The following is a 25,116-nucleotide window of genomic DNA, read 5'->3' on the forward strand; positions in this document are numbered from 1 at the left end:
ATGTGCAACAAAATATAAATGTGAAAATCAAGTAATAATTTAGTGATAACAAAAATGCTACGCAATCTCAGTATTCTGTGTACACTTAGTATAAATTATTCTGGTCCCGTGCATCGCGTGTATACGATGCTTTTTATTGCTTTCGAAAAGAGACTTATACAGCTGAACAATTGTTCGCAATTTTTGTACGTAAAAACGTAATACGGATTTTTAAAACGTAATAATTAAGAATTTTTTGTACTTCTAAAAAAACAAGTTCTTTTTTGCAAGAAACAAGCTTATTAGCTAAGTTTAATCTGTTTTAAATATAAACGAAAAATGTGAGAGATATGTAACGTCACAGGTAAATGTATCGCGCGAGCTGGTGAAACGAAATGAAATTCATATTACATAAATGACGTATAAATAAATTCATAAATCCGTGGACTTTTTAATTTTGTAATTAAGTTGGCAAAACTATTAAAGTACTTTTCAACGTATATAGAATACTTCAAACACTGTAAATTTACATAACACTTAAATGTGACGCTCGATAATTTATTAATGTTATGTACAATATAATTAATATAATGTTATATATATTAATGTTATGACCGAGTCACAGAATAGAAACGGAATCTAAATTTGGACATTTTGCACGTAATGAATTGTTTGAAATAGAAGATTAATTGTTCTTATATTGAGTAAGCTGTTTGTGAAACTATAAATTATCTGCAATAAAAGACACCAAAATTTTATCGAATTAAAAGACAATTAATTTTCACGGCTTTAATTAATAAAAATTTTTGACGCGACTAACGGTCGAGAAAATTGTTTTATTTTATAATATTATAGCAACCAGAAGGAGAACTTAATTTGTTTAAATTAAATGACTTAAAATGTTGTTCTATTTTACGCCGAAGAAAATGGTGCAATGAGCATCATTTATTTAACGAGAAAATGTTCTCCTTCACCAACAGGTTGCTCCAACGATTCACGAGAAATTACAAGCCTGATGTAAAATATATTACATTTCCTTTTTAATTGTACTATTAATATACGTATATTACATAATATACTAAAATGAAATATATCTGTAACTATAAACCATAACGATATTAATGCCATGATTAGTAACAATTTTACAAAGGGAAGAATTCATCTCTTTGAAGCTCTCAGAACGTGTCGAACGGCATGCCTTTTCGATTTCGCCGTTCCTTTCAGCGACGTGCTTAATTATAAAAACTTTGACGGATATTCATTCCTGATAGTACTAACCTTGTGGAAAAAGTGATTGCCTGCTCACTGTCCGAGCATCTTCGAGTCGCCACCACCACCTTCTACATCCAGACCGGTCCTCTCTTCGTTGCCTCTTGAGCTCGCGAGGTTAAGGGACGTTCGCGTCTCGTCCGTCAAATTCGATGCACTCAAACGGGATGCTGCGACCACTCAGATCGAAAGCCAGAGCGGTTAGCCAGCAGCTCTGGGGTACGCACCGGCCACGCGAGTCGTTCGCTGACGATCGCGTAACTGACCGAGAGCTGAGGGGAGAGATTCCGTCTATCCTGATGGCCCGGGCTCCTGGCTGACTTGCGCCCCTCGTACCGAGGCGCAACATGTGGTAAACCGTGGGAAGGCAACAGACACACGCGTTCCAGACGTAGGTGAAGACACGAGCGTGTACTTTCGATATGTGTGCGCCGCTTTCTCCCCCGCGACGTCCAGAACCACCTCACGGGCACCCTGCGCTCCTCCACCGATCGCTGGGGTTGTAGACGCGCGCAAGCGGATGTTGCGTGCGCGCGCGCACGTACACTTTAAAATCTCTGATACGGTCTTTAGCCGACCCGGTCGAGTTCGACACTCGAGAATTTTTTTTTCGACCCGGATGGTTTTCCGAACCCTTTCGCGCTCGCTTTTTTTGGCCGAGGGGTCGTTGGCCCCCTAGAATCGAGCGACACGTGCAATTTTTACCGCGAGACCTTTCAAATACGCGGAACTATTAGCATTTAAATTGTTATTTAAACAACCAGGCAGACATCGTTCAATTTGCATGATTATGCACGATCGAGATAGCCGTCGAATATTATTTCCCCGGGAGAGAATCCGAATACGGATACGGAGCCTTATCGCCAAGTTAAAACAAAATTCCATCAATCTTGACACTGACGAATCACCCCGCAGGGGCTTTTCCTCTTCTAGCATGGCTTCGAGGTGGCATATTCGTTATTTCGCAACGTCGAAGTGGCGCCTGTCCGACTAAACATTTCTACTTCGCGAAGAATGCGCTCTTGGTTGAGCATATTTTCGTTCATTCTGTTCGACGTTTTACGACACGCGTTACTGCGCTTTGACGCACGCTCTCTGAGCTTACCTTATCTTTTCACGGTCAGAACGCGAAGAGAACGTGCTTCTCTATAGCTGGAGAGTCAACTTTTCCAGCTGCGACCTTTCGAAACAAGTCTCAAGGGACACAGACCGTTGAATCGGCGCGTATGCAAGCGGAAGCAAATTGTTGCGCAACGAAAATAATTTGAAGCGTTAAAAAAATATTCCTCGGTAATTAGACGGGTTTTCGTTAATAGAGCCGCTCGTGCCCTGCGCCGTGCCGCATCGAGGTCTATATCGAATAAAACGTTGCTGCAGGTCAGTTTGATGGTATTGTATAACGCGCTCATACCGAAGAGGGTCGATGACTGTATTCGCGTGCCAGTACTTCATGAACAGGCCGCGCAATCTGCAGGCGTTCCCGATATAGATCTTCGTTGCAAAAAAAGAAATAAAAAAACGGAAAAAAAAAAAATGTTCGCAGAGGCGGACTCGGTTTTAACTGGCAACTAAGTTATTTTAAATCTTAATATACATAGAACTCGCGCGCTGATAACGTTGGAATTGGTTGCTGCGTCGAGAGACTGATGCGGCACCGTATCTCCTCACGTCGGGCTGCGGCAAAAGCTATCTTCCCGCAAATGAAACACCGAAGTTTCCCCGGTTTCCGCCGATTGGAACCCAATATACATCTCGTCTCTTCCGCGCGGTTGACCCGTTCGCGGAAACGAAATCGGGACGCTCGGGTTAATCAAGAATGATGGCGGTCGGCGGCCGGGTGTCGTTACCCCCGCAAATGGATGTTTATCTGCCGGGTCGTCACCTCGCACGTCGTTCACGAAGACCGATGCGTCGTCGTCACGTCGTATAACACGTCGAACGAGTCGGGGAAGAGGGAATTTTAAAGAAGCCGTTCCGCTCGGCCACGCACAACCGCGGTCTAAGAATATCGCCTTCCGCTACTTCGCGATTGCAAAGCCGCGACCTAATTTTAAAAGCTGCGTTTCCGAAGCGATGCCGGCGCATGGTCGAGCCCGTCCCCGGTGCTCCGCCGGAGGGATTAACGCCGGGAAACGATAAACGCCTGTAGTAATTCCGCCCCGTCCACCTCACGCTTGTCATTCTGGTGCTTTTTATAGGCACTCGCGCGACGCCTCTTTGAAATTAAAAAAGCTCCCGCGATGTAATAAAATATTGATTCAATACGCGCCGTTCTTTAATCTCCTCCGAGTACACGTAGTCTCATCCGTATTTTGTTTAAAAGCGTCCATTTTTTTTTTCCTTTCATCTGCTCTTCGACCGATTTTTCTTGCGACTAGAAAGGGGAGAAAAAAAAAAGAGAAAAAACATTTTTAACGCGGCGGATGATAAATTTGAAATGCATACATTCTGCATTAATAGGACTACAAAGGCTGAAAAAAAGACTGGTAAAAAAAAAGTCATCGAAACAATGGGAGAGAGGCGTCAGCGTTAGTGGGTTATCCGAACGGAGTGCGGATTGCGCGCGTAGTCACGAAGCACGGGGTCCATATAATCGATACTCTAGTGCTTCAAATGTCTCTGCGGGCAGATACGAAGGCGAGAACGAGAAATGGGAGAGAAAAACGAGACGCGGAACGCTTGCTGCTCTATTTAATAACCGAATGGATAAAAAGTCATTGACACGAACAGTTGCGACGTTAACGAGTTTCATCTTTTTATGATCCGTTCGTAGCTTTAATTGTTCTTCCTGTCTTTATGTCGCGCCCTCCCCTCTCAACGATAAATCTTTTATACACCTTTCGCTACACCGCGCGATTCAATCGGCAGATATTTATGGGCCACCGATTTTATCTATCTTTTACAACGCGACGCGACAGCGCGACGATTTATCTCGGCGCTCCGCGTTGGTTCGAGACCGACTCTGACGAAGTATTCGCAAAAGGAATATCATAATTTAGTTGTTACGGCCCCCCGAGATATTTTCCGGCGCAGAATTATCATTTCTCCGTGAAGTGAAACCCTTTCAAACGTGAGATTTTGCTACGCGGTGGGGCGTGTGTGCCGTAAATTTCAAACTGCCAAGGCGGGGTGATATGAACAGATACGGCGCCTCATACATTATTCAAGGGAGAACAGAAAGTCGGCACGATATGAATGGACGCGTGAAATCTCAGAAAATAGAGCCGCGTTCGAAATGATCGCGCTGTACTTGTTTACAGAAGAATATCGCGGCCGAGCGTGTTCGATTTTACGGGTAAGCGGCAATCCCCCTTTGATCGCGCGCACAATCGCGCGTAATCACAAAGTAACGAAACGCGTTCCGCGGAATGTGTTTGGCGTACATTGAAATTAGCGGTTTCAGCAAAATAGATTAGCGGCTTCAGTGAATTAAGCGAGAAATACCAGGACAACCTCGCCCGGATGGCGAGTTGCAAGATTAGCCGCCGCAGTCAAACTAACTCCGGTCTCGATTTTGCGAAATCAGGCGCTTATCGGGGCTCGTACGAGTCAATGTATTTGTTTCAATCAGTGTACACGAATTCACGAATTGAGATGCTAATGATTCTGTGCGCGCAGAAATGTTCCGTGCGACACGAAGGCGCCGCGACAATGACTCCAATCAAAAGCCGATTAACTCAATCGGTGATTAAGTTGTCAAGCAATACCCGTTTGCGGCGAGGGAGATTAAATTAGGGACAGTTTTATGGCTTTGCCCGCCCGACGTAATTCCGTCGATTGAATCGGGCTAATGAGTAACCGGAATCGGAATTCCGGGAAGCTGAATAGCATCGACAGCGCCGGAGCCAGAATTCGCCCTGAAAGAGAGGTCCCTGCCGACTTGGCCTTATCGCGCCGCGCTATCGTGATTCTCCCCGTCGGCCGCTCGAGATAACGCGTAACGATCGTTCACCATCGGTCTTTATCTACGGTGCCACGGGCCATCGATATCTCGCCCGCGTGTGCCCAATCTCGAAACCGTGTTACGCGGCCCGACGAGCGGCCGCGTCCTTAATATCGCCGCCACCCTCCCCCGTTCCAACCTGCGTTCACCAAGCGGCAAATGGTGCCAGGTGCAACGACTGGCCGACGTAGAGCGACATTAAACGTCGCCGGTTGCCGCATTGCCGATGTCGTGCCGGCCGTAACCGCGGCACGCGGGGGTACGTGCCCTTTTTCCTCCCTCGTTCTCGCCCCCTCCGTCTCTCAACCCGCCCGCCCTTCCTAGCCCTTGTGCACCCTCTCGCCGGTACAGGCCACCGACTTTCTGAACCTTAAGAGGTGGACGGCTTATCGACCTGCTAGTCAGGCCTACCACCTTTAATTCCACGTACCTTCAATCACACATTGTTCTGATAAGCACTCGGAAATTGGACCTCGCTGCTGCCTCCCTTATCCCTTCCAAGCGCCGGACAAACGTGTCTCCACTAGTTCGGCCGATAGACTGTCATCTTTTAAACAGATAATTGCACAAACATTATTATCTCGACGAGAGGAGTCTCTGAATGCATTAACAACTGTATTACGGATTTATATTTACGAAACACACGAGTCTGCCTGTGGGGGATAAATCTTTCGCGATCAGAGCAGAGTTTCGTTTCAATCGTTCGATCCAACGTATCAATGATTAGATACGAGAATTTTACTAAGAACTTTTAGAATTCTAAATAACTCGGCGAAACTAAATGATCGCAAATTAAGGGACACCAATCATTAAAGCACCTTATTAAACGTTATATAATGAAAGTTGGGGTTCAGGATCGTCCTCCCTGCCGCGGCGTTTCCCGTTCACCGCGTAGCAACGAGCAGCCCAGTTGAAACGAGCCGCTTCGGTGACGGCGATAGGTACGACGACAATAAAATCAACGATGGGAACACGATCGCGCGAAAATGGAGCGTCGCGTTCGCGTGGATCGCCGCGCTGTCCCCTTTGCCTGATGGCACATCAATAGAAATAACACGAGGAAATGCGCGATGTGGCGAAAGATACGTATAGGTAGACCGAGGGAGTTTAACGACCTTACAACCCCTGCAAGTAGCGGGATCGATGGTCTCCGACTCCGGGGGCGAACTCTCATCCGTAGCTCGAAGTGCGCGGCCCGGTTGCTTCCGCCGTAGGCCGTGCCCTACTTTCCGATCATCACGTTTCGCCGTTGTTGCCCTATGGTCCTGCTTTTCACGTCGGTGTCACGGTGCTGCACGACCCGACGTTTCGCGGATACGCGCCGTGACACACGATCGACGTAGCCTCCGCATTTGCGCTATATTTGGCCCGGCAGAAAAGTCCAACCCACTTTGGGCAACCGACATTAACACTTAATAACGAAAATCTGGAATAACTTTTGATTTTGGAGCATTATTTACGATATCACAAACTCGTTAACTAAACGCACGCACTTATTAATGTATCGTAGTTAATTACTCACTAAACCAAAAAGTGCAATACCTCGCCTATAAAACTTTATGCGTCTGTTTATTTCATTTTTGCGCTATATCACTACAGGAATACATTGTTGCATAAACATATTAATTTATGTGAATTGCTTATCAGTAAAAATGCTTAAACACTGTAATGTGGGAATGAAGTGTGCTGAGAGCGCAAACGTGTAGATATCTTTTCATCGACCAGATCAAAATAACTTACATATATTTTAATTATAAAGTATCAATATATAATATATAAAATAGATAAATATTTCAATTTCGTATCCAACAAAAAGTTTTTTTTTTTTTCCTAATAGACAACTTCGATATTTTTTATAATTAGATAACATTAGGCATCGAAAATTCTGCGTTACATGATCAACGATTTCGGAAGTAAAATCATATTCATTTTTATTTTAATATACATCATGATCTTTTTGGCAAGCGCTCCTTGCAATACCAATGCATCTGTATACACGTGCTAACTTCTGGCGTAAGCAGAGCATATATGTATAATAAGAAGTGTAAACGTACTTTTGCACAAAGTCGTACAAATGTTCATTAAAATTGTATGCACTTCTATAAAAGTATTTACGATTTATCATTCGCGACTTTGATATTTCTTGATTTAATTAAGCGTTATTTGTGAGTAAAATCTACATGCTCTACGTGGCAGTAATATTTAATATGTATGAAAAAGGAACATGTTTTATTTTTTTTTGGCTGATTCATCAAATCCATTTAATAGCAATGATTATCAGTTTTCTTCACGATTCTAATTAATAATATTTTACCATATGCTTCTAGTATATTATTTATATTATTTTATAGTCATTTTTTGACTTACTGGAATTTTTGTAGGAAATAAGATTCAATTTTTGAAAATAAAATTAGAATGCTAGAAGTTACTTTGAATGTTTGGCTTAATATGTACTTAAATAAAACGATTTTGATTTGTCATATTTCCTTGATTACTATTGGTCTGTGCTAATACACTAAAAAATGATTTCCATTTAAACAGCATCTTTGATACTAAATTGTAAAATAGTTTGTAATGCTACGTATACGTAATTACGTTGGTATCGTCAATTACCAGTTGCCAGTTATTAAGTTACTGAAAAAGTGTAATAACGTTATCGCGCCTATTACATTATGCATGTTTACCTCGTAGTTCTTGTTTATATATCGAGGTCGAAGATCAGATCATTCTTAAATTCCAATTGAACTGCATCTTTCGTAGCTTTAGTCGAGGCATCGGCATGAACATCTTCGGTGGATTTTTCTTCAAAGCTAGATTTATGTTTATGTAAAGAACGTTTATCATCGATGCTCGATTTTGCAATTTCGATATTGGCGGTTCTTTGTTGCTGCAAATGCTTATCTCGAGCAAGTATTGGTTTTACGTTCTCAGAAGTTTCTTCAGTCGGTGAACGCTTATAATCTACTTTATATTTGTCACGTTCTTCGGTTTCAGAATTTTCACTTTCGCTTAGTCGGCGATCATGCGCGCGTTTCTTATTGCGCAGTTTACGTTGATTCTTCTTTCGCTGTCCAAGAATACTCGAATTAGATCTAGAAAAAATAACACAACAAATTATACATACGTTTATTAGTATTACTTATTAACATGAGAATAAAAGATAGAATAAAATGCAAGATAATAGACTGCAAACAATTATAAATTAAAATTTCTTTATAATTTTATATTTTTTTTGTCACAAACTAATAATATACTTACCTAAATAACTGCCGTGAGACCACGTCGTTAAATCGTACCGTCTTTTTTAAACTAGAACAATCTGATTCAGAATTAATATCGTGTACGGAATCATAATGGTAATCTGTGCAAGATGTAGGTAGACTGTTTTCGTCGGCGCTCGACTCGGACATGGAACGCGAAAAATCACGAGCACGACGTGACTTTAATATTCCTTTCGAGTGCCTTACACTGCTACCGCTGCTATTGCTTGCCAGTTCATCTCCGCTGCTTTCCGAAACTGATCTGGCTTTCTCAATGACATGCTTTTTCTCTTGCCGCCGTTTCACAACTCTCGTGTCTTCTTCGGGCTCCTCTTCGTCATCGGAATCCTGCTGATTTGGGCAAATATTTATAACAACACCATCTTCTTGGTGTTGCACAGAAATTTGCCTTTCTGCCTGCGACTCGTCTTTTGCAGGGAACTGTAAAAAGATTTTATTAATTATAGTATAAATAATATCCATTTATGTATAATTTAATATATATTAAATATATTACCGTTAATTCTTTACATTTATTTGTAAAAGATGCTGCTGTAGGAAGATCTTTTCTCTCCATGAATTCTGTATCTGTTCCAACAAAATATTGTGCTATGTTTTCAATATTTTTTACTGTAATGTTAAAAGTAACATTATTATCCCATGGCTCAATTGTGAGAGTTTCTGGCTCGACACTACCACTTCCTATTTTAAGACACAGTGAATAATATTGCAAAAAGAATCCAGTACCCATAGATGTTAACAAGATATGTATCCCTACATTATTATTTAAAATTTTATGTTGAATTGTGTTCACATTTTTCACGTTTATAACAACAGCCAATTGATTATTGTAAATGTTACAAGTATAAGATGGAAGATTGTACTTAACACTAGGATTCATAAATGCATCAGCAATTTCTGTTGCATTACTAGTCCGTAAGGCAGTATCTTCACACCTATCTGTTATTTCACTCGTTTTATTAAAATCAATGACTTGGGTTGTGTTTTTGCACTCTTCCACCAATTGTATTTTGTTACTAAGTAAATTTTCTTTGTCATTCCTGGATGTTTTTATTGTATCACTGTTTTGATCGCCGTCAGTCTTACTATCTATCCTACTGGTCCCATCTGCTGGTACCAATGACCGAATGACTGGTAAAGTTACAATTAATTTTTTATATTTTGCATCAAATTTAGCATTTCCATTATCTCCATCTACAGAATATGGTAATGGAAGGTCTAGTAAATACTTTGCAGGCTTCTCGCTTTTTAAAGTAAGAGATCTCTCATGTATATCTAATGCTGCGTCATTAGCACTCTTTAACAAGGGTAAATCGATAGTAATCACTAATTTTTTAGGAATTGCAGCGAACATCTTGGCGTCTCGGCTTAAAACAAAGTCTTCCATTTCCACATCGGATTGATGTTTTATGGAAAACTTAGGAGTAGCATATTTTTCATCCTCAGGCTTCTCTTGTTTATCTTTATAATAAGTCGTGGCTGGTGCAGCACGTTGTGGTTTTTCTTCCTTCTCCTTTAAGTGACTCTCACGACTTTCGTCGTAACTCGACATTATCTTTTGATAAATCTCTGGCTCAATATCTAACGGTTCTGTTGGCGCCGTTTCCGAAGGTTTCCTAATCACAGTAGGGTGTGTCATTCCTTTGAAGTTAATCTTGGGAAATTTCAGATTCTTCCTATCCAGCTTCACCTACAAGATGCAAAAAAATGTATTAAAAAGTTCTAAGAATAAAACTAGCACAACAAGATATAGACATACTTTAAAATTATTTTCCACGCCGTCCAGCGCCGTGTTATTGACGATCTCACGAAACCGTGCGTTCTTAGACGCCAGGTAGATGGTGTCCGGGTGGAAGACCACGTCGTATACCACGCACCGCACATTTTTCTTATCAAGGTCATAGCGGGGCGGTACTAACGTGTACGGGATGGACCACTGCAGTCCTCGGTGACCCTGCTCGTAGGAGGGTTGGCTAGTGGGCCGTGCAACAATGTCATTCTTGCTGATGTTCAAAAAACACTTTCTGTCACCGTCCACGCTGGTCTTGATGACGTAACCGGGCTCGGGGTTAACGAACGTGACATCTACGCCCCGTTCCTTCTCGAGCTGGGTGATCTCTTTCTCGTAGAGCTTGCGGTTATCCGGGTCGGTCACCTCTTCCGCATATTCGATCAGCAGTTTGCGGAACTCCTCCTTCTTCAAGCAGTCGGTTATGTCCTTCAATTCTTCTCGCGACACTTCGAAATCTTCCCAGTTCTCTCTGCGGTGCTCGTACACGTCCATCTTTTGCGTCGCGCGTGTTTACAAATAGACCCGTCGGTAGAGAGACCGCGAGAAGCGCCGCGACACGTGGACCGCGGCGCCACCGCACCGGCCGGTCCCGACACCGGCTGGCTCGATGCGCCCGTTCGATCACTTTCCTATCGTCGAGGAACTGCGAATCTTTTCGTTTGCCGTACGCGAATCGATCGAAAATGATTCGCCAAATATCAGCCACTAATATATTCGACAAAACAAATAATTGACTGTGGAACTGAAATCTATTATTTTTTTTTATTTAACCCTTTTAGGTGACAGAACTAAAAATGTGAAAAAAAAATTAAAAATATATTAATAATTACACAAAAAAAAGAGAAATAAAAGAAAAAATGTTAACGTTAAGAAACGCTCCGGTTTAGTATAAGCCACGTCTATTTAAAGGTTAGGGATTATGCATTATGCAGAGGCGCGCAAATGCAGCCAGCTGCTGCGATATGCAAATTGGAAAGTGAAATGTTGCGTTTCACCCAATCAACCGATCGGTGGAGGGGTCGTAGGCTATAACGAGGATGTAGGGGACATGCAATTTACCGTACCTGACCCACTAACATTCTCCTCAGTTCAGTTACTCAGCGGCGGTCGCGATCTTCTTCTTATCCGCGTCGTTTCCGAGCACTTCCCGGGGAAAGAAATTAAAAAGAAAAATGCGACGAAATCACGGCCTCTTGCTGTCGCTCTCGATGTGCTTGATGATCGCGGTCATCGTTTTAAACACGCGGCTGTCCGCAGAGTTGTTCGGGTCAGCGATCGTCGAAAACCGCGGCGCGTTAAAAGAGCAGAAAGCGCCGCGTGTCGATGATCGATGGATCATCCGCAGCCAGGTGAAGACAACTAAATCACACGTCCTAAATTATCCGCGGTAACGGCTGAAATAGTTCACCGGTCTCGATATCGACGTTCTCTAAATTATCTCTAAACGTTCCCGCTCGAGTATTCGGTCTCAAGGACGCCAAATGCAGCCTCCGAGCCCATGAAGTCGAGACACGTGCCGCGAAGCGCGTCTAAATTTAATTCCGTATTTAATTAGCTTGCAATAGAGACGCGGTTTCGAGAAACAAGTAATGCACCGGAGATTACACTTGTGCTTGCGCAACAGAGAGTGCATTCCTCGGGCGTGAGATGTGTGCACGATGGAAGCTGGGAAGCACATCACCCACCTTGTGCTATTGCAGCAATCACGTAGATCGGCAATCTGCGGGCGATTAAATTCCGGGCTTCGGGCTTTACGTCGGGGAATAATTGCCAGCGCGGGATAATAATTCTAGTTACGTCGAGGCGCACGTTAATTAATTGTATAATTCACGATCGTTGTGTCAAACAGGTGCGCCGGTACGTCACCCCGTCCCTTGCCGAATTGAGCGACCTGCCGTATAAACACAAGCACGTGCTCATGCTGACCCGCGTACCCGGCGCCGGTGCCGAACTGATGGTGCTGATTCTGCAGCGATTGCAGGGATACAACGCTTTTAAACACATACGCTTGCCGTCGGGCGATCACGAGCTTTTATCGTCTTTACAGCAGGTTCGAAAGATTATTTATTCGAATCTGACATTTTACGAATAAGTTAAAGGGATAAAATTTTATTTGTTAAAGGGATTGTTTTTATTTACAATATTACGTTAAGTTTTTTAGGCATCGCAAACATCTGTAAGACACTTTCCATTCGACAGGAATCTCTGGTGGAGGAAATGACGAGTATTATCAGGCAAGAAGCTATCCCGTTAACTTTCGATGGGGACGTGAGATTTGTGAACTTCTCAGAGTTTGGCCGACAAGGGCCAACCTTTGTGTCTTTAGTGAGAGATCCTTTGGATCCGCGAACTTGGCAAAGGTTCATGTATGTACACTCTTTGAAAATTATCGAAAGAGTATTAAAAAATAATGAGATACTGAAATAACTATTTTGATATAATTCAGGAATAAAAATGGAGAGGAAGAAACGCTCTATTATAAGGCTGTACCCTATTTTTGCGGGCAGGATCCGCGTTGTACGTAAGTGATGACTTGTAATTAAAATAAATTTCATTGCGTTTTGCTAACATTTTATCGTATATTGAAACATCTCTGTTTAATTGATCTGAATGTTGGGCAAGGATAAACTATTTTGCAAAAGAAAAAAGGGAGTAGGTGGCTATTGATTTTTATATGTTTTCCTCTAGGGAACAAAATAACACGTGGGCGACAGAGCGAGCTAAAGCAAATGTTATTCGTTGGTATCCCGTTGTTGGCATATTGGATTACATGGAAGAGTCGCTAAACGCGCTCGAAGCCGAATTTCCCTATTTTTTTAAGGGCGCAGTACGCGTCTACGATCATTTTCGTAAGTACTGATATAAATATTTGCTATCCGTATATATTTATGTACTGTAATTTTATCGATTGAACGTTCCATCTCTGTCATTTTTTGTCCCACACCGGTTTCTTTATATGCAGGACCAAAACAAAAGTACCCGCTCATCTCTTCGACTGATTTAAAATCGCAAGTTCAAGCCGCGGTTTTAAAAAAAGAGCTCACCCAGGAGATAGAGTTTTATCAGTGGTTGAAATATCGACTTCTCGATAAAACATTCAGCAACGACTGACTAATTAATTTATGATAAATGGATTGACCATCAGAGAATAAATTTTGAATAACAATTTTATAAATTTTATACGTTAAAAAGACTAAGATAGAAAAAAAAAATTTTTAATTATTTCTCATTATTTTGATCGTAATTATACCAAAGAGGTAAATGTGAACTTTTCGTGCCATCTAAAGTTTGACTCTGTAACCACGTGCAGCATTTCATGTAGAGAATAAATTATCGACTGCGTTACACAAATTGCACGAATGTAATAAATTGTAGCGCATCGTTTCGTTGTAATAATTGTAATAACTCGATGCGCATGCAGAGCGTATTTGCATTTACGAATAATTTACATAAATGCAATTTAATATTTTTAGAATAAATACAGAAAAGTTTACAAAGAAATGTTTTATAGATTATCCTGCATGTTTGTTTTTTTCTATTTTTTTTCTTACATTTCCACATTAAAGAAAAGTATAGAACGTCATCTAATCGATTAATTATGTTCAAAAATTTAAATCAATAAACAAAAGTGTTATTTCTTTTTTTTATAAGTACTGTTCTTTATAAAAAAAATAAAAAAAAATAACATATGAATATTGAGTGCATATTTTGAGCAATGATATTAGATTATCTCAATAAAACATTTTGTAAACGCAGTGCGATTAACTTTCCAAGATTTTGCGGAAAATATAAAAATAATTATTATGGTCATCATTAGTAGTGTTACCTGGTTGTTGTGAATGAAAATCAGGGAGGATCGGGAAGCGAATTGGATTGATCACGTGGATGATGCATGCAACAGGATAACAAGATCATGTTGATGTACAGATGGACGAGCAACAACATGAGAAACGCGTGCCATCACTTTTTTTTTGCGTCTTTTAATCCGGCGCCTGCGTTAAATTTGAAGAAAATGATATCGCCATCCTCCACTACATAGTTACGTCCTTGCTGTCTGTATTTTCCTGCAGCCTGATAACAAAATGAACGATAATGTAATTAATAAAAACATACAACATATTTAATACAAAAATTGTTTTACGTACTTTTACTGCTGATTCCGAGCCCTCGTTTTTGAAATCCTCGTACTTCATTACTTCAGCCATTATAAATCCCTTTTCAAAATCTGTGTGTATCTTTCCCGCAGCCTGAGGCGCTTTCGTACCTTTCTACAAAAGAAAAAAAATATATATATATTTTTACATTTTAACATTACTATGCATTGATCAATTAATAAAAGTAAATTAATTTAATAACACTTTAAATTTTTATATGTACCTGAATTGTCCATGCTTTTACTTCATCGTGACCAGATGTGAAAAAATATTGCAGCTGCAACGCTCTGTATCCTTGTACGATGATTTTATCAAGTGCACTAAACAAAAAAAGAAAAAATAGATAAATTTTTTTCTTACTAACAATAAGATTAAGATATGCATTTACCACTTATGATTAACTCCGAGCAACAAGATGTACATTTTTTACTTTCCGCGAATCACGAAAAAATAAAATGCGTTCGCGGTCAAAGCGGGAAGTGTCGGAATTGTGAAATAAGATTGTCTCGGTCCAAATATCGTCTAATGACAGGTTAGCGCAAGTGGAGCCGTCCAACGCGTGGTGGGCCCTCGGACGAAAGTCTGGGAGTTCAGAGAATACACATAAAGCCGAACGACTTAATACCGCAATTTTATCATTCCGACTTTGGTCGGGGACCTATTCCCCGGCGCCTCAGTTATCTGCGGTCTCGAAATAAAATCACGGTATCTTTTGTCTTTTCCTTTATACTCTCCGATTATTAGGCAAACTTGGCGGTATCGCAAACTCTCCCCGCTTCCTTTCTGCAGCGAAAGTCTAAAGGATGTTATATAATAAAAATGTCGCAGAGAAAATATCAAACATATATTGTTTGCACGCCTTCTTCTAAATATTTCTCAACGTCCGCGTGTCTTTCCCGCTTATTAAAGTACTTTCTAATGTATCGTTTCACGATTTAATTCAATGTTATTCAATGCTCTAATCCAATCTTGACTTATAATTGCAATTACCGTACCGTATAGCTGGATCAAAATTTGCTCTAACAAGTAAACATAATAGAAAAAAAAAACAAAAAAAGAGGAAAAGGTGAGATCGTGATGCAAGTCTGTGTGACGTACCACGTGCAACTTACGCATTGCCCTAGGGTACAAATGACCCACTAACCAATCGAATTGCTGAACCACCACCGATTACTTCTCGCTCCACCCACCTCCTTGATTATGCCAGCGTGCCCGCGAGGGCGGGAGGGGTTTTTATGCAATTTTGCAAGAATTTGAATAGCCGTTCGTAAAAAGTATAATGCGCCGAGCCGACCACGGTTTTTATTAGCCGTCCCACGTAGTGAGAGTAGAACGGGGGTCTAGACGCCGACCGTGCCCACCATTATTATTACCGTTAGAGAATAACTCGGTGCATAGCTAAATGTGGGAACTCCCCGAACTCGGTCGAGGGAGACGCGTCCGCCGCGAGATTTTACGAACGTCCGACCTTCTTTTCCCTGCAATCTTGCGGCGCTTCGTCGCCAGCCGCCATCCAGCTATGCATGCGAAAGCCACACTACCGAATTTCTCTAAGTTTTAAGGCGGCGGTAAATGACGCGGGACCGTACCCCCTTATTTGTGAGCGCGACACAGCAACATTTAGAGGATAAAAGTTAATAATCGTTATAACGAACTGAAGAGATACCGTACCTGGTGACTTTGTGTTCCTCGAAGTATTTTGCGCGCTCCGCCTCGTCCATATCGAGAATCTTGTTCTCGAAGGCGCCACTGAAGGGAATCAACACCGCACCCGGATCGTTCTTGTCGACCCATTCCTTTATCTTAATTAACCTGTTACAAAAAATTGCGGAAGGTAAAAAAAATCCCCGCAAAGTGTAATTATTACATCGTTCTTTGACTCACGTACCACTTGTTCTTCTTACGTATGTAATCTTTTTCCGACAGGTTCACCAAATAGATAATCGGTTTCGACGTGAGGAACAGATATTTGTTCAACACTTCAATCTGAAAAATTTACGCATCGTTAAATTAAGGTGGACAGCTTTCAATAATTTACAATAAAATACAAATTAAAAATTGTTATTAAACTTACATCGTTGGCACTCCAATCAGCGAACCTGATGTGTTTTTTTTCATCCGCCAGAACACCTTTTACCTTCAGAAGCGTGTCCTATAAAAAATACGAGTAGGAAGTTTCTACTTAAACACAAGATTCGCTTTTATTACGCAGCCCTATTTCTCGACAATCAAACGTAACAACGTCGGTATTCGTCAATCTCGCCAGACATTCGGATGCACGAACGTGGGCCATTGAGTAGGATAATTTCGCGATCGAATCGTGATTAGAGGATTGTACTGGACTAGAGCCCGCGGTCCCATTAACTTCGGCGAGAGAAAGAGAGAGAGAGGGCGAAAAGGTAGCTTCGAATTCTCGAAAACTTTTGCCAAATTGCAAAGTCGAGAACGAGGGGGAGATCGGTAATTGCCGTGGGTCAATCCGCGGAAGGAAGGCAATCCAACGATCGACTCGTTCCAGGAAGCCTCGTTTCGCCCGCGTTCTCTTAATTTTCTTCGTAATTTCGTAGTTGGCCTGACAAAGGGGGCTGCAAATGTGCTCGACAGACGTTCATGCACCGCGTATTAACATCACAAACGATTCGGCATTTGCATAGTCATATATTAAATAAGCGTGTATAATGTTTAATACGTAACTAGTGTAGTTTTCTTGTTACAAGATCCACTGTACTAAAATACAATAATACAATAATCGGCCACTTACGTATTCAGGTTTCAGCTTTTTGTCGTTGCCACGTATCACAAGCTTTTCCAGTTTCTCGAGATGCACGTTGAGAAATTCTACATCTTTCAGACGCAACTCCTCGCTGATAATGTCAAGATCCCTCACGGGATTCACGTCACCCTCCACGTGGGTGACGTCGTCATCCTCAAAGGCACCTAAGAAAGTACAGGTAAATGTATTCCGCCGTGTGGAGGGTAACGCAATCTAAAGTTGTGGGACGCTTTTAAGTGACGCTCTCGGCTCAAATACGAAGCTCGCATGTCGACTGTTTAAGCGAGCCGCCGCCACCGCCACGCGAAGATTGCCGGGTTGGTTTAATTGAAAAAATTACCACCTGTCAGCCTGCCGGGGCGTATTAACCGGCAGAACTACCTCGAAATGTTATTTTCAGTGCGAATATAATATATACCTAACGATCGTTTTCTCAGACAAATCAGCGGCTGTTTAACGAATTACTACGTGTTACATTATCGCGATGTTAAACACGTGGATTACACTTCCGCGCTCTTTGCTTTGGAAACCAAAAACACTGAGTGCCGATAATTTTATTAACATTTACATGTTTTCTCGTAAATATTGCAAAAGAAATTTACTTTTTCACTCAGTAATGTTCGCACTTAATCCAAAAAAAAATATAATAAAATTGCAATAAAAATATAATGTATATTACAACATTTTCCTCACATATTTCAATCACGATAGACATTAGTATATAATTAGCAATTGACGGAACACTTACGACAAAGATGAAATATGCCGTCGCACGCACCGATGTGCGAGAGAAAACTGTTTCCTAAGCCCTGTCCCTCGGCGGCACCTTTCACCAGCCCGGCGATATCCATCACGTGCAAAAAGGCCGGAACTTTGCTGAAAATTCAAAAATTTCAATTATGGTCGAACAAGAAATAAATGTCGAACAATGTAATTTCTATTGCATCCTAAATAAGTTTGTCAAAGTTCAAACCAGGGAAAGTTGTAAAACGCTACATCAAGGGGTAGTATTTCGAGAATCCTCGATATCATCGCAACAGAGGTTATTTAATGATCACGAATTAAAGGTTGAATGCATGACGCACGCGCGCAGAATTGAAACTGAGGGAGAAGGAGAGGGACTGACGGTGACAACGAGGTGTATTTAAATGCTAATGCCAGCGGGCTCATTAAACAATTAGCCTTTGAAGGCAGGCGTCGGTGAAAGTGGACGAACTGACGAGTGGCGCAACGGAGGGAGAGACGGTGTATTAGCCGGCTTTCATCCACGGATCGTCAAATCATTCGACACGTGCCGGTAGTCGGGGTCGGCCTGGTGCATAGACGACGGGAACGCGGCGATAATAGGGCGGGCGATGAATCGGCCGCTCTTTGATCTGACACTGTTTCGCATTTCCAATGCCTCGATTCCCATCGAATCTGGCGCAAGACAAGCACAATTTACAATCAAGTATTCGCGTACAAAGAACAGGTCGGGGAAAAAAAAGAGTGGACTTTTATTAACTGTCCGATTCTCGTCGTGTAACGAGACTTGAACTCTCGCAAGTCGAATACGTTTTGTGACAATTGAAAACGATTTTCCTAATCGATACTTTACATTGTCAGAATCTCTCCCTCGTTCGCGATATCATACTTCAGCTATTTGTCCGTTGTTTTACGCGAGAATCTACCTGCGGCGACGCTGCCGGTATTAAGAGTGCTACATCACGTGCCGAGGCGAATAAAGAAACGTGTAGCGTCGTGACGAACGGGGACCTCGCGTTTCGTAGACGAATTTAGACCAATCTGCATTGCAGATCGCTCCCTCGTTCTCTGCCTCCTCTTCGCCCTTCGTCTTGCTTCGCGAATAAAAGCGAAGAAGTATGGAAATGTCCCCGGTTATTCCGACTCGTTTCCCTTCACGAGGGTGCATCTTTACGTGGTACTATGTGCTCCCATTCTGTTGTACACATTTACTCTACGTTCTATGTATTTTGGGAGCGTTCATCGCTGTTTCTTACCTAGCCGGTTTAAAGTATTCGCAGAGGTAGTCAAATCTCACGTCAGGCACCGGAACGCGACGTGCTGGAAAAGAGAACATGGGATAGCTTAAATTCTTGACAAAAGCGATTATTCTTTTAATGTATGACGACGTTCTGTCTGCGACAAAAGCCGAGATAATAAAGAAGCTAAATAAAATAGCAGAATAATCGTGTACAAAACTTAAAATTACAATCAATTATTAATAAAATAAAATAAAAACAATTAAATTAAAATTAATAATAATAATGTAGAAGCGGGATAAAAAGAATGAAGGATACCCGCGGCTTAAATTTAAGAAATATCGCTCAAGATTTATATAAGCGTATTAAAATACTTATTTTCATTAGGATCGATGGTGCAGAATGGAAAATTTTCAGCTGCCGCTTGACTTTTGGTGAGAACGTTGAAGAAGGTCGACTTCCCAACATTCGGTATCCCGACAATTCCCATTTTCAAATTGGTGCCGACACGTCCGATTAGCGGCCTCCGCTCGGGTTCCTCAGGCTTCTTTGGAGCCATGCTGAAAATACAGAAAATATTAGTACGCCAATATTTCTCGCCGATGTGTCCAGCGCAAAGCGACGCGGAACGAGTGCCGCGAAGCGTCGTACGCAACATAATCGGTTAATGGCCGCCGAAACATGGACGCGAGACACGTCGTGCCCGGCGGGTGCGATCCTTGTGCACTCCCCGAAATACTTAAGCGCGGCTGCGGTATTCCGTGCGTGCGTACGTGCATGCACGGACCGCCCCGGGCCGAGCTACGGAATCCGCCGGCCGGCATCGCTCCTCCGGAACGCTCGCGGTGACTAATTATATTAATGCGGACGGCACATCGCGGGCCAATTGCTGTATTTACCACGAGATTGAGCTCCTCCGTCCCGCCGGCATACGACCGGCTCGTCGCCGCCGCTGTATCAAAGACCGAGGTAGGTCCGCGCGGGGGAAGAAATACGCCGGGCAAGGGGGGTGAAAGCCGGGATTACTGGGCACCAGAGCCGCGAATCACCGGCATCACGCCGAGAATCTGCAACCGCGCCCGAGGCCGCCAATCCCGCCACCGTCTTCGCGGTTCCTGTTCCTCCTGCCCTCCAACGCCATCTTCTTCCTTTCCTCCCTTTCCTCCTCCCCCCTCTAACGCGTCCCCCGCTGCTCGCGCACTCGCGCGTCCCCCGCTGCCCGCGCACTCGCGCGTCTCAACGTGAAACCACGGCGCCTCTCGTCGTTTTTCATCGCGGTCCCGGGGAAATTTGCAAATTACGATAATGGAGGAGCATCTCTCGAAGAAGCGTTCCGCCCGCATGCTACTCCGAGCCTCCAGAGCTGCCTTGGCGCCGCGGCGTGACCGTCCCACCCCTTTTACGACGTCGCCTCGCTTTTGCAGATCGCTAGACGCGCGGTTAATGGACGATTCCGGAGGAGACGCGCTGTGCCGCCGTTGATCGAGACGCCCGGACCGATGATGGCCTCGAGGTAATTCGCTAATCGTGAAAAATCCGTAAAATGCTCTACTGAGAAAAGAAAACGTAGTCCGCGTAGTGTAAGAATAATAATTATAAAAATATATTCCTTAATTCATCTATCATATGCCGCAACTTGTTTCAGATCTTATGCGTTTCGTAGAACAGCGATTTCGCAAAGCAATAATTAATATTTTGTAATTTTTAGTGACTCGAGTAATGAAGCATCTGGCATATTCGTCGTGGTATCCAAATAGAAAATAATTCAATCTACAAAATTCTCGAAGCTTTCGGAGATGTGCGCCTAGCCACCGCGTAGCGGCGCCGTGAGCACCGTGAACAAGATGACCGATCGGTGCCGCCGCCTGACGTCCGGCGGACGAGGCAGTTGTCCGTACCGCACTCCCCGCACTCTGCGCCCGTCTGCGGTAACGTATTGTGGTAACTGCACTGGGAACTTAACCTCACCTCGCCACCGGGACGACCGCACGTCGACGGGACCGTCACATACGGATCTCTATGACTTATGGGTATCACGTCCACGTTCGTCGCGGGAGTATTAGCATCCCGTGCCCTGGCGAGCTCGACACAAGCGGCTCATCGACTCGCGTAGCTCTCAACGTTCGCGATTTTGCATGCAATCCCTCTCCGAGTCGCAGAGCCTTAGCGAATAAAAAAAAAAACAGGGCGACCTGCACTCGTTCCGCAGGTTAGCACTCCACTTCCTTTAAAATATTACCTTTATGCTTGCGTTTTGTGCGTTTGCGATACAAATATTAGGACGCCGTCGGATGCACGGATTACGCGAGACAAACGGCACGGCACGCACGTAGACGACGTCACGATTTCGACCGGCGACACGCGGGGTTGCAGGGTTTTCACTTATCCGCTGGAATCCGTGGCTCGGAATACACGTAGGCGCTCCGGTGGTAATGCAGCTTCGGTTGGCGCAGCGCGGATCGGAGATTGCCGGGAGGAAGAAGAGGGAGAAATTTCGCACTCCCGAAATAAGTTCGTTTACGGAAGGATTCAGAAGGATTCATTAAGCGCTAGTATTTAACATAATTTAGTTGTATTAATTAGTTGTATAAGTATCGATAGACTACGATTGACTTGTATAGACCAGTCGAGCCTTTGCGGTTAGGAGAAAGAACGACTCGCAAGTACGCAATGAAGTTGCTCATTAAATTGGCAACTCTGCGGTTTAAAAAAGTTGCTGCGTCTGTTTTAATTTAACGGTGCTCCTTGTCGATTGACTTACATTTCTTTCGCGATGTTGAGGTGATTGTTGCGTCGATCAGTGAGTTGATGCCATCAATGATGCCATCAATGATCGCCTATTGAAGCTCGTGTTGCGCCAAAGCGAATTTAAGGTAAAATACGGATGTAATAGACACTCACGATCACACCGCCGTGATTTATGTGAACAGTGCAGACTATAAGGTTATGGTCGCAATTTTTACATCGAACCTTCTAGAACATTTTCTTAATTTTCTTGACAAAAGAATCAACGAATTGTATCGGTGAGCGATTTTCAATGTATTATACGTACCTTATACATGTAATTAATGTTGTCATGTTGTTAATTTTTAGGCGCTAATTGAGAAATGCGGAATAATATACAGAATAATACAGGGTGAAAATAATGACTTGACAATTCATCGAATTTTGCACAAGAGAACATACAGCAAGCTTTCCTGATTAAATTATTTCATCGTAGTTTCGTCTTTTACTTATGTGTAAGTTGTGTTCGGAATAATATATGTAATGTAGAATATGTATAAGTGTGTACAACATCAGTATGAATATTTTAAAATGTATGCCATGATGTGTATGTTAAGTGACTGATTTTATCGAATTTTCATGTAAACTGCTGCAGTGTCGTTATCTCAAACTTTCATTATTCTTTTACAGAATTATATCTAGTGGAGGATTACCTTGACAATGATAGAGATGTTAAGCAATAATTTAAATTTTTGAGAAAGTTTCGCTGCTTTTTAAATAGTAATTTTTTACATAAAACATGCAGATACATTAATTTTTTTCTAAAGCACAAATGTAAATGTATTTAAATATTCTAAGATATTCAATCAATTAACTTCGTAGAGTTCAATGAAGTATTACAACTTTTATAAAACTTTAAGCTCGCAGCGCTTTATAGTTTTTACTGCGGCGATCGCTCGTGGACGTGAAACGGGCGTCGAATGTCGATGTCCATCGGTGCGGATAACGGATAACGATCGACGATGTAAAGTGCTCCGGCGTCGGTACGCCACCGCGACATGACGCCAGCCCGTGTTTATGAAGTGTCGCTATCACGACACGGCTACAAGTTATGCCGTGTACAGCCAGGTCGCTTCCTGCCAGAACAGGCCGCGGCCGACACGATACGCGTCGCGATATATGATTGCATTCCACGGACGAATATCACTTCGCGTCATTTCACCATGTCGATATAGCGTCGGGAGATTTACGACGGCGAGATCTCGTGACAATGTCTCGTGTGCGCGACGGATGGCGGACGTCACCCATCCGTGACGTTGCGAAATATCCGCGTGTCGCGTGGCTCGATATGAAACTTTATACGTTAACTTAGGCGAGTAATTATGAGCCATTGGCCCGACGGATAAGTGGGAGAATATTCGCAGTGGCGTGACTTTCCTGCTGGAAGTCGAAGGCATACAAATGCAGCTTGATATAACTGAGACGCCCGTTGCGCAAGCATAATGAGAATCACAAGCGATCGCCCCGTTTGCCAAAAGTTGCGAAATAATCCAGATGGTATCCTAATACCATCCTAACTTAACTATCTTAACGTTCGGCGAGGTGGACCGCTCCAAATTTCGTGCTTGATTATTAGAGCCGATGGCTCGTACGTGTAGTGGGAACGCATATCATGGATAACATTAGGCCCATAATTCGAAGGATAATATTAAGATTGGCATGGGGCAAAATAGAAGGCTACATGTGTAGCCGCGACGGCTGGATCGTCGGCGCCGCGCCGTGAGATAGAACGAGGAATGGGCAGAACACGACCATTTGCAGCAGCTTATACGAAGACGACTTTTATTCTCTCTTATAGAAATAAGCGGGAAGTTTTTTTTTAATGATTGTATGATACGAATTAAGTTTAGTTTAAGCGAGCGAAAAAAGTTACGTCAAACTTAAAATTGTATTTAAAAATTGAGTTTTGTATTGCGTGCTCAGATTTAACTTTACGTTTGCGAAGATGCGCTGCTGGAGATTCTGCCGTGTGACGGCGATTGAATAAATCTCGATGTAACGATCGGCGTCCCGGCAGAATTAGTAATGCAATCCTTCAATTCGCTCAATATCTAATTTGCCGAAATTCCTATAATTCGTCGGTCGCTAATATCCTTTTGACCAAGATTATCGGTCCACGGGGTGGTAGAAGGGTGGAAGGATTGCGCCGGCAAGATGCTTCGATGCACCGGTGACGTCAGGGGGTTTGCGGTTCTCCAAATTACCGATATCGTTGAAACACGACGGCGAGATCCGAAGCGAAACCGAGATGAACGCTCTTTCCGTTCGCCCACCCGCACTCGTGAAGTAATAGGGTTCGCGATTATATGCATTATGCGGATCAAGATTAAAAATACAATATGTAATAAAATAATTGATGTGATCGTATGTCTTGACGAACGAATCGGATACTAGTAGCTAGCGTGACGATGTGTATGACGAAATAATGTGCAATTGAAAATGAGCGTGTCTGACTAATATTCGGCGAATCTGCTTATTCTTCAAAGAATAGAATGTTAAACGTGGCAAGCGTGGAATTTTCACGTTCTAGCGGCTATCTCAATTAGGACAAAAAGTGAGGCCCAGTTCATTGAAACATAACGTGCTCGCTTACAATACACAAAAGCGGGAGCATCAAGTACTTGTGCAAATATCGCACACCTTTCACGGCTTCTATTTACTCGCGGGCGTAGTAGTGGACCGTAACGTTTCGCGAGAGAGGTATACTTCGTCGAGGTACTAGCGAGTATACTGAATGCTTTTATTGCTAGAAGAAATGTAGAAGATGGATCGTAAATGCGCGTTCGGATAATAGGGTACGGAAAATAGAGAGACGATACCTCTGTGAGCACTCCACTCTGTAATAAATATATAAACGATTATTTAATGAAGATCTTGTGGGAGTTATAGCCAAGAATGAGTCTTAAAAACTCATAAATTGCAATTCAATTATCTTATAAATTATATTGCATTTCTCATTCAAATCTGACACCACGTCATTGCACAATTAATTTTAGAATGTATTGGATATTGTTAAAATCGTTATTAAAATTATTTTAAAATGCATATAAATACAAATATAAAAATTTGTAGATAAATATAAAATTTACGAAAAAAATAATTAAAAATTAATATTTAATTTATATTTGAAATTTATATCGATAATACATTTTTATAATT

At 42.5% G+C, this 25,116-nt stretch overlaps 5 protein-coding genes across 10 annotated transcripts in view; 2 read left to right on the forward strand and 3 right to left on the reverse strand.

Annotated features, from left to right (window-relative positions):
• The window catches only part of Elk (Eag-like K[+] channel), a 32,087-nt gene extending 26,362 nt beyond the window's left edge, over positions 1–5,725 (reverse strand). For 3 of the 4 annotated variants that reach the window (XR_011545870.1, XM_070657906.1, XM_070657905.1), the window contains exon 1: positions 1,258–5,421. The gene's annotated coding sequence lies outside the window, so the exon portion shown is untranslated. Of the gene's footprint in view, positions 1–1,257; positions 5,422–5,621 lie in introns of those variants that run through there. The other variant, XM_070657904.1, reaches the window with a different exon arrangement.
• Positions 5,640–10,829, reverse strand: Nop17l (Nop17 like). Of its 2 annotated transcripts, XM_070657916.1 has the most exons (5): positions 10,232–10,829; positions 8,969–10,162; positions 8,450–8,892; positions 7,876–8,283; positions 5,640–5,738 (listed from the first exon to the last, which is right to left on the reverse strand). In XM_070657916.1, exons 1-4 carry the CDS (start codon positions 10,754–10,756, stop codon positions 7,890–7,892), a joined length of 2,556 nt encoding a protein of 851 aa, XP_070514017.1. In that variant the 5' UTR covers positions 10,757–10,829; the 3' UTR covers positions 5,640–5,738; positions 7,876–7,889. The 2 variants fall into 2 exon arrangements, with proteins under 2 accessions (XP_070514017.1, XP_070514016.1); XM_070657915.1 differs by lacking the exon at positions 5,640–5,738 and having other exon boundaries at positions 6,742–8,283; positions 10,232–10,828.
• A 550-nt stretch (positions 10,830–11,379) lies between these two features.
• LOC139103362 (uronyl 2-sulfotransferase) lies at positions 11,380–13,768 on the forward strand. The gene is made up of 6 exons (XM_070657940.1): positions 11,380–11,613; positions 12,114–12,314; positions 12,464–12,630; positions 12,711–12,785; positions 12,953–13,113; positions 13,227–13,768. Exons 1-6 carry the CDS (start codon positions 11,437–11,439, stop codon positions 13,373–13,375), a joined length of 930 nt encoding a protein of 309 aa, XP_070514041.1. The 5' UTR covers positions 11,380–11,436; the 3' UTR covers positions 13,376–13,768.
• Positions 13,681–21,555, reverse strand: LOC139103357 (obg-like ATPase 1). Of its 2 annotated transcripts, none has more exons than XM_070657932.1 (11): positions 21,413–21,555; positions 19,552–19,733; positions 19,192–19,252; positions 17,940–18,067; positions 17,180–17,355; positions 16,493–16,570; positions 16,307–16,404; positions 16,090–16,230; positions 14,642–14,738; positions 14,410–14,532; positions 13,681–14,335 (listed from the first exon to the last, which is right to left on the reverse strand). In XM_070657932.1, the coding sequence occupies exons 2-11, from the start codon at positions 19,730–19,732 to the stop codon at positions 14,225–14,227; spliced, it is 1,194 nt and encodes a 397-aa protein (XP_070514033.1). In that variant the 5' UTR covers position 19,733; positions 21,413–21,555; the 3' UTR covers positions 13,681–14,224. The 2 variants fall into 2 exon arrangements, with proteins under 2 accessions (XP_070514033.1, XP_070514032.1); XM_070657931.1 differs by lacking the exon at positions 21,413–21,555 and adding an exon at positions 20,073–20,222.
• A 40-nt stretch (positions 21,556–21,595) lies between these two features.
• The window catches only part of LOC139103361 (uncharacterized), a 156,873-nt gene continuing 153,352 nt past the window's right edge, over positions 21,596–25,116 (forward strand). Inside the window, exon 1 of the mRNA XM_070657939.1 lies at positions 21,596–22,412. The gene's annotated coding sequence lies outside the window, so the exon portion shown is untranslated. The remainder of the gene's footprint in view (positions 22,413–25,116) is intronic.

This window comes from Cardiocondyla obscurior, linkage group LG06, assembly GCF_019399895.1.
Source record: "Cardiocondyla obscurior isolate alpha-2009 linkage group LG06, Cobs3.1, whole genome shotgun sequence".
Lineage (NCBI taxonomy): Eukaryota > Metazoa > Arthropoda > Insecta > Hymenoptera > Formicidae > Cardiocondyla > Cardiocondyla obscurior.